A 15,581-nucleotide genomic window follows, 5' to 3' on the forward strand; every position below is an offset into this window, starting at 1 on the left:
ACTAAAGCCTACATGATGCAGAACACATTTATTCAAAGTGTCACACTTGTTTGACTTGTGCTTCTGTGATAAAAATTTCCTAGACTTTTATGATGAAGAGAGAAGAACTTTGTCTTAGATTATGAGGAGCTCAAGTATCTTTTTTTCACTACAATCCTGCATGCTGTTGCATATTTATATATTTTATGGATACATATTTCTGTGTGGAACATGTCATACATGGAAATACACAAAAAGAAAAAGCCAGAAAGCTTCTTCAAATCCCAGTCCAGCTCATCTAAGTCCTTTGCTCAGAGTTTAACCAAATTTTACCCAGTAACCCTGGATAAGCTGATTTTAGGAGTCATTTCTGTGATCTGAAGCGGGATTTTGTTTTATTCAAAGTGACTTCAGCCTGTCACAAGACAGTCTCATAAAATCTGTGTCTTGGCTTAAGCTAGAAAGAAATGAGCCAATCCATCAGCCCAGGAATGCAGCCGTTTGACCACTTCCTAAGGCAACTGGAAAGGGATGCAATCTATTCAATTTATAGTTCAGGATGGCAGTGAATGATGAACTCCTGAAAAGGCAGCAAATGGAAATCCTTGTGAACTTTTGTGAAGATAAAGTTCAAAATCTGAATAAAAGAACTTTAGGGAGAGAAAGGGAAGAAGGGAGAAAACTAGTAGCCACATGCTTGTGAGTGTAGAGAGATGGGGTGAGAACAAAGTAAATTTTCCTTTCTAAAGTTTTTCTAATAAATACTCCTAAAAAAAGATTTGGAAATGGAGTCTTGAAATAGGGCTATTAAAAGCCTCTTTCCCCTCATCAAAACCCTAAAAAAGAAAAAAAAATCATCATTTAATTTTTGAAATGTAACTTTGATGAGATTTCCAATTCTGACCTCACATAATGCCACCTGGGATAACCTTGTTATTTGTCATCTTATATCATAAACAAATGCAATTCCAATAGGGCAGCCAATATAATATCATTAGTTTATATTTATGTCCACTTCCCCCCAGTCCTTACTGCAAATGTAATTCTGATGTCCTTGGTGGTAGATCTGGGATTACAAGCCTTGACCATTTCAGGAGACCTAGGAGGAGGGGAGCGAGAAGTTGCTATATTTACAAATTTGAGAGCTCGTTGAATGCACCATTTTCCTATTTATTTTATTTTCAGAATCTGAAATCATCTGAAGGGGCAGAAACATTTTTTATGAAGGATTACCCCATTTCCATTTGTCTAATGATCCCCAGCCATATTACTGATGCCAAAGAAACCAGGTAACAAGTTTTACTGACTGCTCGTCCAGCTTTCCTCCCTTATCCCCAATATTTCACAACCCCACAGGTTGTGTTATTAAAGTCATATCTTTACATGATTTGTGGAAATAGTAAATAATTCACCCAAGCTGAGATACAAAATGGACTTCAAAGATTCAGATCCTTTTAACCAGGGGAGACAAGTCACTGGCAGGGGGGTGAGTATGGGGGATGGAGAAAGACTTGCAATCAGGGGGATCTGGGTTCAAATTGGGCTCTGTAAATTACTACTTGACCCCTGGGCCCAAGTTTTCTCAAAATGAAAAGTTGTACTCTGTGATCTAGAGCCTTTCTTCAGTTGTAAATCTCTAATCCTAAGTGATTCAAGAGGCAGCTGGAGCTGCCTAGGAGTCAGGAGACCTTTCTCTGTCACTAACTATGGACTGTGACCTTGGGCAAATCATTTAACCCCCAAGAATGAGAAACTTGGCTAAAATAACTTCAAGGTCTCTTCCAGTTCGAACAGCTCTATGAATTTCTGACCAGAGTTAACGGGAAGCTTCTGCCCTAAGTAAAACCAGCTTTCTAAAGGTCAAAGGCTATTTACATTTTTTAATTATGTTGATAAATGAAATTATTACATCCACATTTGGTTCTGGATTTTTTCTCCCCTTCCAGCCTTAAGCGACCATAGTCAGTAGTTCTAGGATGCCACATATAGACAAATAGACCAAACACAGAACTAAAAGGGTGTGCTTGCAATTGATTTTTCCTTTGCTCTGTCCCCCTCCTCCCTCCTTCCAGTTCATCTTCCTCTGCCCTCCCCCCCATGCCTTTCAGGCACATCTGTTTTATTTTCTCCTTTATCAAAACAATTATTGCTACAATTCCATCCAGTAAATTGCTGTTGCCTTTATCCTCTTTCACAGGGCAAAGTAAGTAGAAGCCCTAAGACTTGCCAATAAGCAAGATCATTAGTTATCGAAGGATCTTTTGAAGCAGAGAGCAGGTTGTTATCAGGGTCTTACTCTGAGCATTTACCATTAGGCTGTTCTGCAGCTCTATCAACTTCATGCCACAGCGGAGATGTTTCCTATTGTCATTTTACCCACTTTTTTTTCCTTCTGGATTAGATCATGACTCTTTTATGAAGACCCAGGGGGAGATGGGATTATTAAGAGTCTTGCTGGGTAAAAGCTATTTTGTCTTTATGATGACTTTTTTTTTTTTTAGCAGTGGAGAGGCCTGAATGCCAGAGTTGAAGTTATTATATATTCTGGAGATTGCCTTTAAATATAGCATCGCCTGCTGAGCAGTTTTGGTGATGAAGGAGAGAAAGATGGGTGAGAAAGAAAGGAGAAAAAAAGTTGAAAAGGAAACTGGAGAGAATAAAAAGAAGACAATAAGAGGAAAGGAAAATGAAGGAAGTAAGAAAGAGGAGAGTAGATGGTAAGCATGTTGGTTCTCTAGAAGAATTTGAAAGTGGTTAAACATAGAGATATCATATTTCCCTGAAGAAAATCTAGGAGTCACTTGAAAATGAAAGGGACCATTGGTTCGATGGAGCAGTAATAGATGAGTTAAAGTGTTTACATAGTTCTCATAGAACCAGATAAAAGCTAAGAGATCTTTACTCTTTAGTGTACAAACCATATCTCAATAAATCTGTGTATCTACGAAATGGATCCCTTTGAGGTAGCTTTTATAAACTTGAAGGTGTTAATAGAAAAGCTAAGGAGTCATGAAAAAACCCAAGATGTCCTAAGAAGTCAGATACCTCTGGTTCTTGGTAATTAGCCCCCCCAGATTAAACAGCAGGTTTGATTGATTGGGACTTGGTAAAGACAATTGCTTTGTCATTTTTGAAAATTCCCTTTGCTTTATTCCTAGGCCAATAATCCCCATGTATGAAGAGAAATGCCTCCAAAAGCCCAGGGGTGTGGTAGACTGGAAGCATTTAACACCTTTCCCATCCCTCAATGCTTCAGGCTTTCCCTGTAATCTTGTCCCTCTTTCCTGTATTTCAGAAACCCAGTGGGGATGTCTGTGTCAGCAATCACAAGTCACAACAAACAGAGGTTTTAGGCAAACTCCCATTTTCCTCCCCTTTCTCTCAACCCCACTATCTGAATAATAAATGCCCGATTTCTTATTGTTCTACTGGATAGGAGCACATTTTTCAGATACGTGGGATTTATTTTTATAACACAGCTGGTCTGCCAAAGGTCACATAATTTGGCAATGTTCCCAGTGGTTAAAAATTAATTTCTCCTTATTAATACAACCAAGGTCCCATAGGATAGGATCCCAGCCTTATCTGAACTTGACAGCTTCCTAAACCCTTAGAAGGATGCTTTCTCCTGCCCAGCTATCTGTGTTACAAGGCCACGGTGTCCTGCAATCCAACCCCAAGGAATCCGGTTAGGTAAGCAAACCATCAAGGCCTTGGAACTTGCAAGAAAGACAAACTTCAGAAAACTGTACAAGAGGCCTCCAAAGACTACCTTTTCCACCACATAATCAGGGAACAGATTCAAAACTGGCCAGGTGGATTTTCCAAAACATGAACACCCTACCTAGAACAGATATTTGAAGTATTGAACAACAGATGACCCTAGGGAGAAAAATAAGCAAATAAACAAAACCCAATTGCCTCTCAAGTTATATGCTGCTGTTCCTGCAGCTGCAAGGATTTTCCTGGACCAGATCTTGTTTACCCTCTCATAGGAGCTTAAGAAATGAACCAGCATTAGCATTTTCAAGATGTCATCAATGGATACCCAATCTTACCTATCAGTAAACTTTATGCCAGAAAGTCTGTGGCCGTTGCCAATAGTGAAAGATTATAGTTTTGGGTGATCATGGGAACCTAACCCCTATTACGCAGAGGTTCGATGTATCAGCATTCGATTTTTTAATTTTTGTACTATTTTCTGGGAATATTATCCCCACAAAAATTGCAAGTAAAGGTTAAGCCAACTTAAAGAAGTGTTATTTTTCTCTTCTAATATTTTGCAAAACTGGAAGATCTTATCTAAGTTACTGAAATAATTTTTAAGTGGCTCTTGGATCAGGTTGGGGAGTTGCTGGGGGGGTTTTTAAACTTGTTATCAGTCAACATTACTCCTGAGTTTAAAAAGTTAGAAATTTCCCACATTGTGCCAGCTTTTTAAAAAAAACAACTGTATTTGAACTGAGCAGTAAAAGAAGATGAAAAACAGCAGTGGAGTCATCAGAATTCCATTCCAGGGTCTCTTCCCCCCTTCACTCACTAACTCCTCTTCAAATGGTTTATCTTAATTGGTAGCTCTTTGCATGTAAATTGGTCTTTTCGCTACTGGCCTTTTCCATTTCCAAGGAAGAAGGATTTAGATTTAGAGCTGGAAGGGACCTTAGAGATCCTAGTCCAGCCCCCTCATTTTACAGAGGAGGAAAACGAGGCCCCTAAAGGTTAAACGATCTGCCCAAGGTTACAGACAATAAGGAACAGATAGACAGGCCGACTTCAAACCCTGGTTTTTCGTCGGGAAATCCAGTGCTCTTCCCCTTAAGGCACTAGGCTGGCCTGTTCTTTCTGCTCACGAAATGCTGGGCTAGATGGGGGTATGCTAGGGTTGTGCCTTTCAAAGGGGAAAGCTCGAAACAAGCGTCATTTCTGTATAGGAAGCCTGTCGTTCCCCGGCTCTGGACAGCCCAGGTTCAGGTCTCAGCAGGGGCAGCTCTGCCTTTCATTCTTACCAGCTAGCTTCATTGAGAGCTGTGTAGTTAAATGTTTGAAGGCCCCGTGGATAAGAGCTTAAAAATCCAAGTCCTTTAGTGGCGCTCGGACGGCGCGTTTTGTACCAAGCTAGGGCCTGCCCCTAGATGCCCCTGGTCTGCACAAGCTCTCCCTCTCCAGATCGTTTTCGCCCCTTCCCAGCACTGTCTCTGGGGCTCCGGCTCCCCCCTCCCCAGCTCCCCGCCGGCCGGGCTGCAGTTATGCAATGCTCTCCGTTACCAAAGGGCGGCGGCAGCTTTTCAGTCCCAGGTGGCTGCTTATCAGTCAATGTTTATTGGGCATCCACAGGATGTGTGTAGCTGGAGACTAGGGAACACAGAACCAGGCTGCGCCCCCGCCACTCCACGCTCCAGCGGCTAGGAGCTTGCAGTCCTGCCTTAGGCTAAAAGGAGCAACAGGAATTGTGATTCCGGCTCTCTCGGGGCCACGGCCGCTTTTGGAGGGGCGGACCCTGGGGAGAGCCCCCCCAAACAGAAGCTGAGCCGCAGAAACACGGCGTTTCCTTAGTTCTTTTTCTGTACTTTTGGTCAAGCCAAGGTCTCCTGCTCCCCCAGCTACACCTCTGCTCCAGGCGTGATGCCGAGCTCGCGTCCTATCGGGTTCCCCTTCTCTGCAGCCTAAACAGGGACTTAAATCCGACATCTAAGACTTACAACTGCACGGGGACGGTGTGGTCAAGGGCTGGGGGGGGGGGGGGGGGGCGAATCCTCGTTTCTAGTCTGATTCACCATCCAGGGCCCGGGGGGAGGGGAGAAAAAAGTTGCAACGGTCTGATGGATGACGCCCGGTTAGCAAAACCCACCAAGCCACAGACGGGGGCTGGAATTGGCAGCGGCCAAGAACTGGGCAGGGCTCGGGGGCCCCTGGATGGGGCGAGCCGCGGGTGGCGGGGAGGCTTTGCCAGCCGTGTAAATTGAGACTTCCAGGGCGATTGAGTCGGGAGGGGTCTGCGTCCCGGGGCAATGGATGCCCGGCGGAGACAGCGGGACTCCCCGGGCAGGAGCCCCCCGCCCCCGTCTGCGCAGGGCCAGGCGCTGGCTCCTGGGGGCAAAGACTGCGGCAGAGGGCTCAGACCCAGGCCAGGGGCGAGGAGGGGCAGCCGCTTGATCCCAACTCGCCTCGCCTCTATTAACATGTTGGTATTAAAAAGGAATCCATCAGCTCCAATGAAGCATTGGCCGTGGATTGCCGCCTGGCGAGAAAAAGCCCTCGGAGGCGGCGGGTCGGGAGGGGAGGGGAGGGATGGGGGGAGCTCCCGGGCACCTCCCCTGGCTTCTCGGGAGGGGAACCGCGGCTCCCACTTTAACTTTGTGGCCCTGGGGCCGCGGGCGCCGCGATGCCGCTAGCTTCTCCCCCGGAGTGGCGCGGGGCCCGGGGGCCCGGGGTGGGGGGCCCAACTCCCCGGGGCTCATTCCCCCCGGGGCAGGGCCGGCGTTCTGCTTTGGATGGGAATATTTGTTGCCTAATAGAATGTTTATGGCTCGCTTGGCTCGCTTTCTGCTGTGCGGCCCAAACAAATCGATGCGGGGTGGGGGTGGGGGGAGAGATGGCCGCGGTGGGGAGGGGGATCCAGAAGACTTGGGGGGAGTAGTTGGGCGGGGGCCACCGCACTTCTTCCCCGTGGCACGCTTTTCACCTGTTAAGCGGCAGTGGGCTCCGGCACCGGCCGGCCTCGTGGCCAGCTCTGCATTCCTGCAGCGCAGCCCCTCTTGCCCAGCCTCTCGGGGAACCGCAGGCAGGCAGGCCAGCCTCCCTGGCCTCGGGGGCTCCCTCAGAGGCGGCTCCCCCCATCCCGGCGGGCGAACCCGCGCCGCTAAGTTGGCGCAGAGCTGGTGCGGTGCGGAGGGGCGCCCGGGGCTGGGAGGCGGGGGGGGGCTCTAGTCAAAGGGGCTCCGGCGGGGGACGCGGACCCCGAGCAGAGAGCAGAAGGGCCGAGTCGCAGCCCAGCCGCAGCCCGCCGCCGCGACAGCAGCCCCCTTGGCCCGGACGCCCCGTTTGCTCTCGGAAGGGCTCCCGGTGGGTTGGGGTTTTCACCATACACCAGATCTCGCCCCCTTCCTTTACCTTCTCCTCCACCCTGCCCTCCCATTTCCATCCTTCTCGGAATACGGTTCTCCAGCGGTGGCATTCACACTAGGCTCCTTTCCAGACCCCGGGCGCACACCCCGATGAGTCAGAAGGTCTCCCCTAAGGTCTCACTCGGCCTCACCCTCTGCCACCCCCGTCTTGTTCAGATTCCCGGCTTTGCCCGACCAGTGTGCAGCTGGAATCCCCCCCCCCCCACACCCCGGAAAAACTCAACTTCGAGACGCCTCCCCACGCGGAGCCCTGGCCCCCGATCGCCTGCCCCCCACCCAACCTGGCCAACCTGCCTCTGGCCGTGGAGTCCCCAGCGCCCGATCCCCCTTGTCCCCGGACTTTTAGAGAAGTGACGCAACGCGGCCCGGGTCGGAAGAGAAGGCTTATGGAGCCAGACTGCAGTCCGCGTGGTATTCTTTGATGGGTGCCAGCGTTTTCACACACCCAGGCACGCGCGCTCGGGCACACCGACACAGACACACACACACACACAGACACACCACTGGACTGGGGGAACAGATGTACTGAACATCTGTGGTGTGAGATGCTCCCTGGCTCTCCAACTTCACAACCCCTTCTGTTCCCTCTCCCCGGCCCCCCCCACCACCACCACCATAAAGGGAAGCGTTAGAAGTGGTGTGTGTATGTGTATATGTGTGTGTGTGTGTAGGGTGTGTGTAAGTGAGTGTGTGTGTCCTTTTCCCCAGCCTGGGCCTACGTGAGTATGTGTATGAATGCATAATAATGTTTCATGGGCCCATTCGCTCCCAGTACACACAGTAAATTACATAAACATAAATAATTTATGCAGCATCCAGGACTGTGGGAAGTAATTTAATTTTGCCTCATGCTGTGACCTTAGAATTAAGGAAAGAGAATAGGGAGAGTCGAGGATCCCTTGCGATAAGATCCCTACCTATCCCACCAGGTGAGTAAAACTGAAGGTGCAGTTGCCCTACAGGCGATCCCTTTATGGGAGAGAAATAACTGGAAATGAAGGATGTTCGAGAGAAAGAATGCTTCCTCCATCGTCTTCCCCTTCAAACATACATTCAAGTTAAAAGGATAAAAGGAAGAAGGAGGTAAGGGGAGCACATAAAGTAGAGAAAGCTGCTCTGTCAAATTAAACAGACTCAGCGAATTACCAGGCGGCTGGCTAACCTCACTCAGCCATGGCTAGATCATGGCCAGGTTTACACATGAAGGCTTGGGCCTCTTCTTAAGACCCTATTGCAAGCTAATGATTTGGGGGAATGTGTGTACTTAATACACACCCTCCAGATAGGGCAGGTGTGTCCTGGGGTAAATTTTTCTTCCCCAGTCACCTGTTAGTTCTTGGTTGGAGCTGTCAGATCCCAGATGGATGAGTAATCAATAGAGAAAAAGATCCATCATAGAAACTCTCCCCAGGAAGGAGGGGATAAAGTTGCCCTTCCTACCCTTAAGAAATGAGGCCTTTCCCACAAAGTTTACACGTGCTCCAGTCGCCCCTATCCCCATTAATGCTTGACCCATCAAGAGCTCTGTGGCCTCTGGGCTTCTCTTGCTGCAGTTTGCCCACATTCCCTTTTGGCCATTAGAGTGAATTCCATAAGGAAAAGTTTCTTAAGACCTTCACAAGATCTTTGAGGGCCATGCTGTTTGTTTTATCTAATAAAAATTGCATGTGATTTACTTTTCCAGAAAACACACACAGACACGTATACATAGTGTGGAACTGCAGAGGCCAGGATTCAAAAATGGGAACTTTCCTCATCAATTGAAAAACCATTTAGTGGAAGCCCCTTAATCTACACCAAAAGCCAGACTGTTCCATCACCCTTAGCCCTATAATTTTTGGAGGTTCTTTCTTCTTATCCCTTTCAAAAGAATGAGCAACGTTTGAAAATGAAAACTAGATCTCCTCTCTCCCAGCCCTTTCACTTCTCTTAGCTCCATGTAGCTAAATGGGGTGAATACAAATGATTTATGTTTTTCTGGCTAGGTTCAGGAAACTCAAGGGAGATGTGTTCTGCTTCAAGACATGAAAAAAAATCCCTAAAACTGTAATGCGAAGGCTTTGTAGTATTTTTAAACCTTTGATTCAGTCCATATGTGACATCTGAACACCGCCAAAAACTGTCTGTTTCAACACACACACACACACACACACACACACACACACACACACACTACTGCTAGCAGGAGGGGAAAAGTTGCATTTTTAAAGCAGTGATGGTGGAGGATGGTTGGGTCTGTCTAAATTATTGAGTAAGTCTTTTCTGCGCCGAGTGTACGTCACCCCCTGCATTTACTCTGGCTTTTAAGGAAAACGATCACAAACCTAGAGAAAACAACTTTCGAGGGGCTTACCTGCTTCTCCCATCACTCCGGGTCCTGCAAAGCCGAGAGCCAGAGAAACCCAGAGGAGATGAAATGTATCCATTTTTGGAGAAGGGGCTTTCTCCAGAGCTGATGTGGTAGGTCTTCCTGGGTAACTGAAAGTCTCTCTTGGGTGCCTCTTATTTTCTTCCTTAGAATTTCTTGCGCAAGAGTTCCTAATTTGTCTCTTTTCTCTCCTCCGGGGTCCCGACGTCCCGTCTTCTAAGACTGCCTCCGGGTTTGGGAAGCCACCGCACTTCCACGGGAGGACGGGAAGCTCTCGAAATCGGAAGAGAGAAAGCAGGGAAGAGGGCACTGCCTTCCTCTTTTAAAAAAAAAATGTATTCTTTCCAGTTCCTTAAAGTGTCATTGCCTTTATCCTATAACATCACGAGCATTTGCCCAAAGCCAGGGATAAAAAAATAAAAGAGGAATAAAAGAGGCTTGCCTTCGGGCATCACACACACACACACCCCAAGCAAATGTAGGATTTCAAGCCCAGACCCGGAGGCACAGCCTCACACGTCCACACACATAGACACACCGGAGAGACACGCGGCGGAGGGACAGACGAGCTGCCGGCTTCGGCCACTTCTCCCCCTCGCTGCGCTTTCCTGAGTGGGCTTGTCCTCGGAGGTCCGCGGCTGGGCTGGGCGCAGTTCCCCCAGGCTGGTCAGTTTGGGGGGGGATGAGGGAGAGGGAAGGGCAGGCTTCTGGAGGCAGCTCGGGGATTAGACTGTGTGTGAGGCTGCGGCGGCTGCTGCGGCGGCTGCGGCGGCTGCTAGGGCTGGGGAAGCTGCCTTCATCCGAAGGGTGATGATGATGATCGGGGCTAGGAGTCGGGTCTTTCCTCCGGCCCCCTTCCCCGTCCTTCTGCTCCCGGGTCGGTGCGCGTCTCTCTGCCTGCCCGTGGCCGTGGCCGTGGCTGTTGTGTGTGTGTGTGTGTGCGTGTGTGTGTGTGAAGATGTTCAGAGGCTTGTGGGCTCGTTGCCTCCTTCCCTTTCTTTGCCTCCCCTTCAGCTCTTCGCAGCCTTTTCAGGCAAGGCAGCATGTGGATGTCAGAGCAGAGGCAGAGCTATCCGATTACACGCCGGTTCAGGGCCCGCCCCTTCTGTGTTCTTGATTAAAGAGGCAAACGCGTAGACACCAGCCAGTGCGCTGCGCTCAGCCCCGGCTCGGCCATCCGAGCGGTGGCAGCAGCTCCCACCACCACCGGCCAGCCGGCCGGCCGCAAGATCAAAGTTAAGTCAGCTCCCACCCAGGCTCCTCTCCCCACCTCCGAGCCACAGCAGAGAGCCAAACCCAGAGCCCGGCCTCAGGATCACAGGCTGCTCAGCCCTCTGCGGAGGACCGAGCATCTTTCAAAGAGCCAACCTCTTGGTCACCATCTCTGGAGACCCCCCAACGCCAGGAGTCGGAATCAACATATCTCTGTTCTCCCTAAATTCAAAACAAATTCCTGGTTGATTCGGGGCGCCACCCACGCGGAACCCAACACAATGCAGCCCCACACATGACAAGCCAAGTTGGATAGGCTGCGGGGCTCGGGGTGGGCTGCCTCAGGGAGCCATCCATCCGTTCCTACAGGCAGAGCGCTGGTTGGTGCGTGGCAGCCACAGATAAACCATCAGTCGGGGCTGGGCTGAAACCCGGAGGCTTTGCTAGTCATAGCCTTGGTCATGTCCCAAACACGTCCTCCCCCCCACCTTCTTCCTTTAAAAAAATGTGTTCTCTCTAGTTCCTTAAAGTGTCATTATCCTTTAACATCACGAGAATTTCCCGAAAGACGGATAAAAAAATAAAATGCGAATAAAAGAGGCTTGCCTTGGAGCATCTCACAAAATAGCTCCCTATACCTTCCCACCTTAAAGAGCAGAGAAAGAAAAGGGGATTGGTGGGAAGGGAGTAGGGAATACCCACACCCACGTTAATCAGCGAAATCTTTTGGGGTGTTTTTCTTTTCAGTACAGGTGCTCTGGTCCTGAAAATGCCATGCTAGCCAGGTCCTTAGAGCTCATATTTTGCCCATGGTGATGTGGTCACAAATGCTCAGAAAAGGGAAAAAGAAAGCAACGTTCTGCCAACTATTTTTAAATGGAGGCGTGAAAACCGTTTAGAGGGAGCCGCAAGCTAACAGTTGGGGAAACACTTGTATCTTTGTTTCTTGGAATGGTTTTGTGGCTTCCAACTGTCTTGCTTCACTAAGCACCTATTACTACATTATCATAAAGACTAGAACAGGAATAGTCAAAATAATAGCAGACATATGCATACGCTGCAAATTCTCCAAAACAAGGAAAAAAAAATAAAAGTTCTGGAGATGAGAAACACACACACACATACTTCTGACTGGTTCATGTTCTTCTTTCTTGGGAGTGTGGGATTCTCCTGGGTGGTTTACCTCCTTATCTAGACTTGGCCTGAGCTTTGTTTATCACTTTTAGTGTTTGAGAAATCTGTAACTCCCACTTAAAGGCTATTTACACTTAGATAATGAAAACAAAATTGAATCAGAAGTGATTTGCAAAGAGTTGATCCAAAACATAACACAGATTTTACAGTGTCATGTAAATCCCCTGCTATGAGTATCCTGCTGTTAATCTTAGATGCTAGTTCTGAAAGGGCACAGAACAGAGGGTTACTGAGACCTTCCAGAAGGGCCAGTCCACAGTGTGGCCTAAAGGCAACATTTCATTTTCAACAAAGGAGCCATTTTTTTTAAGGAAGAAGAAAAGCATCCAGATTATTAAAAAACATTACATTTTTTCCACTTGAAGTTTAGTTTGAAATTATGAGAGGTTCCCTTTCCCCCCTCTCATATTTAATAAACTGACTAAAATGTGGTGATCCACATTACAGCCATGATAAGCAGAGGTTCTAATTGATAACTAAAAATGGATGGGGGGGGGGAGATAAGCCCAGAAGGTGAGAAGGTAACAGAATGAAAAAATCATATACTTTCTCTGTACCTCAAATGTAAAATGAAGGAGTTGGACCAGATAAATTCTAAAGTATCCTTTATTATAAATCTTAGGAAAGTAACTCTAATTGTGTAAAAAGAGAAACATATCTTTTGATGACAGTCACCAGTCAAAAGGGAAGTTGGACACTGAACATTTTAATAACTCCCTCAAACAACTCTTATTATATTCTCTTTTATATTATTATTTCTTTAATATATATGTATTAAATTCTACTGCCAACTGATCTGGAGAAGGGAGAGTAAGGGAAGGTTGGGAGAACTGGAAAAAACAGACAGGAAAACAAATGATACCATATAACCTATATGACATCATGTGACCTATGAAAATATTCATAGGATTAGTAGATTTAGAGTTGATAGGAACTTTGAGAGCATCCAATCCAACCTTTTGTTTTACATATGGGGAAAATCAGGCTCAGAGAGGCCATGGACTCAGAGCAAGCAACTTGTTCAAAGTCACACAACTCATTAAGTAGCATAGCAAGGATTCAAACCCAAGTCTTTTGCCCCAAATCCAGTCCTTTGTGTACCATATCACATATCTCCTAACTAAGGTTTCCAGTGCTCTATTTTATTTACCTAGAGAAGTTCTTAACCTGAAATCCACAGACTTCGAAAGATCCCATGAATAGATTTCAGGGGGCTGGGTATTTTTTAATACAAATAATTGATTTCCTTTGAATGCTATATATTTTATTTTATGCAGTTAAAAACATTATTTTCTGAAGGGCCATAGGCTTCACCAGACTGACTGCCAAAAGGATCTATGAAACACAGCAAAAGGTTAACCATCACTGAACAAAAAGTCTCTGCTGAATCCAATCCACATTTGGAAGATTGTTAAAATGAAAATTCCTGGACTGTTTGTCCTGCCCTTCAGTGTAAAAGACCTGGAGTTCTCAAGAGAGTGAGTAGACCATTATGGGCATAGGCTACTTGGTCTTGTTTCCTAGTGGGTTGATCTGGAGGGATTCTAATGATAGGTGAAGTCATTCCCCGATGCTTTCTTTCCTTTTCTCCTTTTCCCCTGTTCCTTAGTAGCTAGATTTCTAATTTGCTCACAGGAGCCTTTGAGACACAACTGACCAACCTTTGGGGAGTGTTTTGTATCAAACTGGTTCATCCTTTGGGCCACTTTGGCATAATACTGTGGAATGTATCAGGTTGCCAGATCATTTGAGAAATTTGCCACAAATAATGGTAATATTATGATTTAAATGGTTAAATGATTATTTTTTAAAATATGGAACTTGCCTCTCAGTATTTCCAAACACTTTGCATAAAGAAAACGCTAATTCCCATTAAGAATTTTTTTTTTGTCCTTTGTTCTCAAAGAAGACATTGACAGCAGGGAGAAGATGCTATGACATGAAAGTGAATTGGATTTGAGTGAGAAACTGCTATACAAAGTCACTAGTCTTACTTTCTCCTCCAGAGCCATCTGAACCAGTGGCCAGATAAAGATCAGAATGACTGGAGGTAGTAGAATCCCAGGAGTAGAAAGACCTTTTGGGTCCTTCTTTCCAGCCTGCTTTTTTTTTTTTATCAATAAAGAAATCATGACCTGGGAAAAAAATGAAGTGATTAATAACATAAAAGTGCATTGGCAACAAAATGGAATTTGGAACCCAGGTCTTCTGACTTTACCCCATGAATTTCTATAAGTGTAATTGAATTTTTTTCCCTTTTTAGTAAACTGAAAAACAACTGAGATTCTGAGACATTGCTTTTCATGGATCCAAGACTCCCCTGCTCTATGATTTGAGCTGCAGATTATATCTATATTAAGGCAACATCTAATCTAGTGGCTATCATTTTACTGGATTCCTTTATTTCTTATCTTTGGCAAATTGTAGTCAGTGTTGCTTTCTAGGCCTCTTCAAATAGCTTCCTGTTTTTGATTAGGCAAGAAAGGTCCACATTTGAAGTCCAAGAGGGACAGGAAATGCTCAGACAAGCATCACCATCACAGGAACTCCTCTATCTGGTTGTAGGGCAGACTGAGGGGCTATGGGTAATGTCATCTGTGGCTGTGGGAGATATGATCTCATTCTGAGTGTTACTTGGTCTGGAGGTTTACCAGGAAAACAAGTTGATTCCAGGATCTAGTCATATTGGCCTTGGAAATCCTAGATTAAACCAAAGTTGCAAGACCAATCCATAGAAGCCACTCACCCAAATTCTTGGGTCAGTTTGGCCTGATGTGAATTCTCTAGCTTGGCATTTGCTTAGAAATACTAGAAATGCTTCATCTCAAAATCAAATCCCAGGAAAGTTGGTTGGAGTCAGGTAGCTTTCCAGGAGGTAGAGAAAATGTAAAGTCACTCAGCTCCATAGAGACTAGAAAGATGGGGTGGATGCCTCCCAGATGGCACCCAACTGAGAATGGCTTTTTTTTTAATGAGTAAAGGTGGTTTGGAACAAGCAGAGAAATGCCTAATTACTGGTAACATCAATGACTTACCTAAGGCAATTTGTACTATTCCCCTGAATTGCAACATAGAATAGAAAATTAAAAGTCCTATTGTTCATGCCAACACCCTGACAAGAAAGGATATTGTAAGGCTGAAGTATGCATATAGAGGATGCTAACAGAAAGCTATTTCCCAATCAGCCACACCCTAGTGTAAAGTGAGGTGCTCTGGGAGGCATATTTTATTCTCACACACCCATCTGAGGAAATCTCAAGAGTCAGTGCACCTGAATTCAACTTTTCACTCCATCTTACTTCCTACATCCACTTAGACAAGTGGAAAAAACCTTTTTTGGGTCTCCAGTTTTCCTTTATATGTGAGAGACTAGATTGGGTGAATTCTGAGGCCTCCTCTAGCACTCTCTGGATAATCCCGTGATTTTATGACTTAAATAAATATTCTTTTTATCTTTACTGTCCAAGAATTTTGTTTCTTGTTAGCCTCAGAAATTTCCAATAGGTACCACCTAAAAAAAGAGGACTAGATCTCCAACATGCCTCATGTCACCGTGATGACCAGGTACAAGAATTCTCTCCATTTGGCATTAAGGAACACCACTAAGAATTTACTACTGCCTGATTATAATGGTTAGATCATAAGACCATAGAACTAAAATTGCAAGGGAAGGTAATTGGTGTTATCAAGAAGATAGAGCCTTC

The 15,581-nt window shown here is 46.1% G+C and overlaps 1 protein-coding gene across 1 annotated transcript in view; it reads right to left on the reverse strand.

Moving 5' to 3' along the window:
- LOC141491033 (neuropilin-2-like) overlaps positions 1-10,521 on the reverse strand; it is a 51,569-nt gene extending 41,048 nt beyond the window's left edge. The window contains exon 1 of the mRNA XM_074191563.1: positions 9,457-10,521. Coding sequence (XP_074047664.1) covers positions 9,457-9,529 — 73 coding nt within the window. The 5' untranslated portion in view covers positions 9,530-10,521. The remainder of the gene's footprint in view (positions 1-9,456) is intronic.
- Between the last annotated feature and the right edge of the window lie 5,060 nt (positions 10,522-15,581).

This window comes from Macrotis lagotis, chromosome 6, assembly GCF_037893015.1.
Source record: "Macrotis lagotis isolate mMagLag1 chromosome 6, bilby.v1.9.chrom.fasta, whole genome shotgun sequence".
In the NCBI taxonomy this organism is placed as follows: Eukaryota; Metazoa; Chordata; class Mammalia; order Peramelemorphia; family Peramelidae; genus Macrotis; species Macrotis lagotis.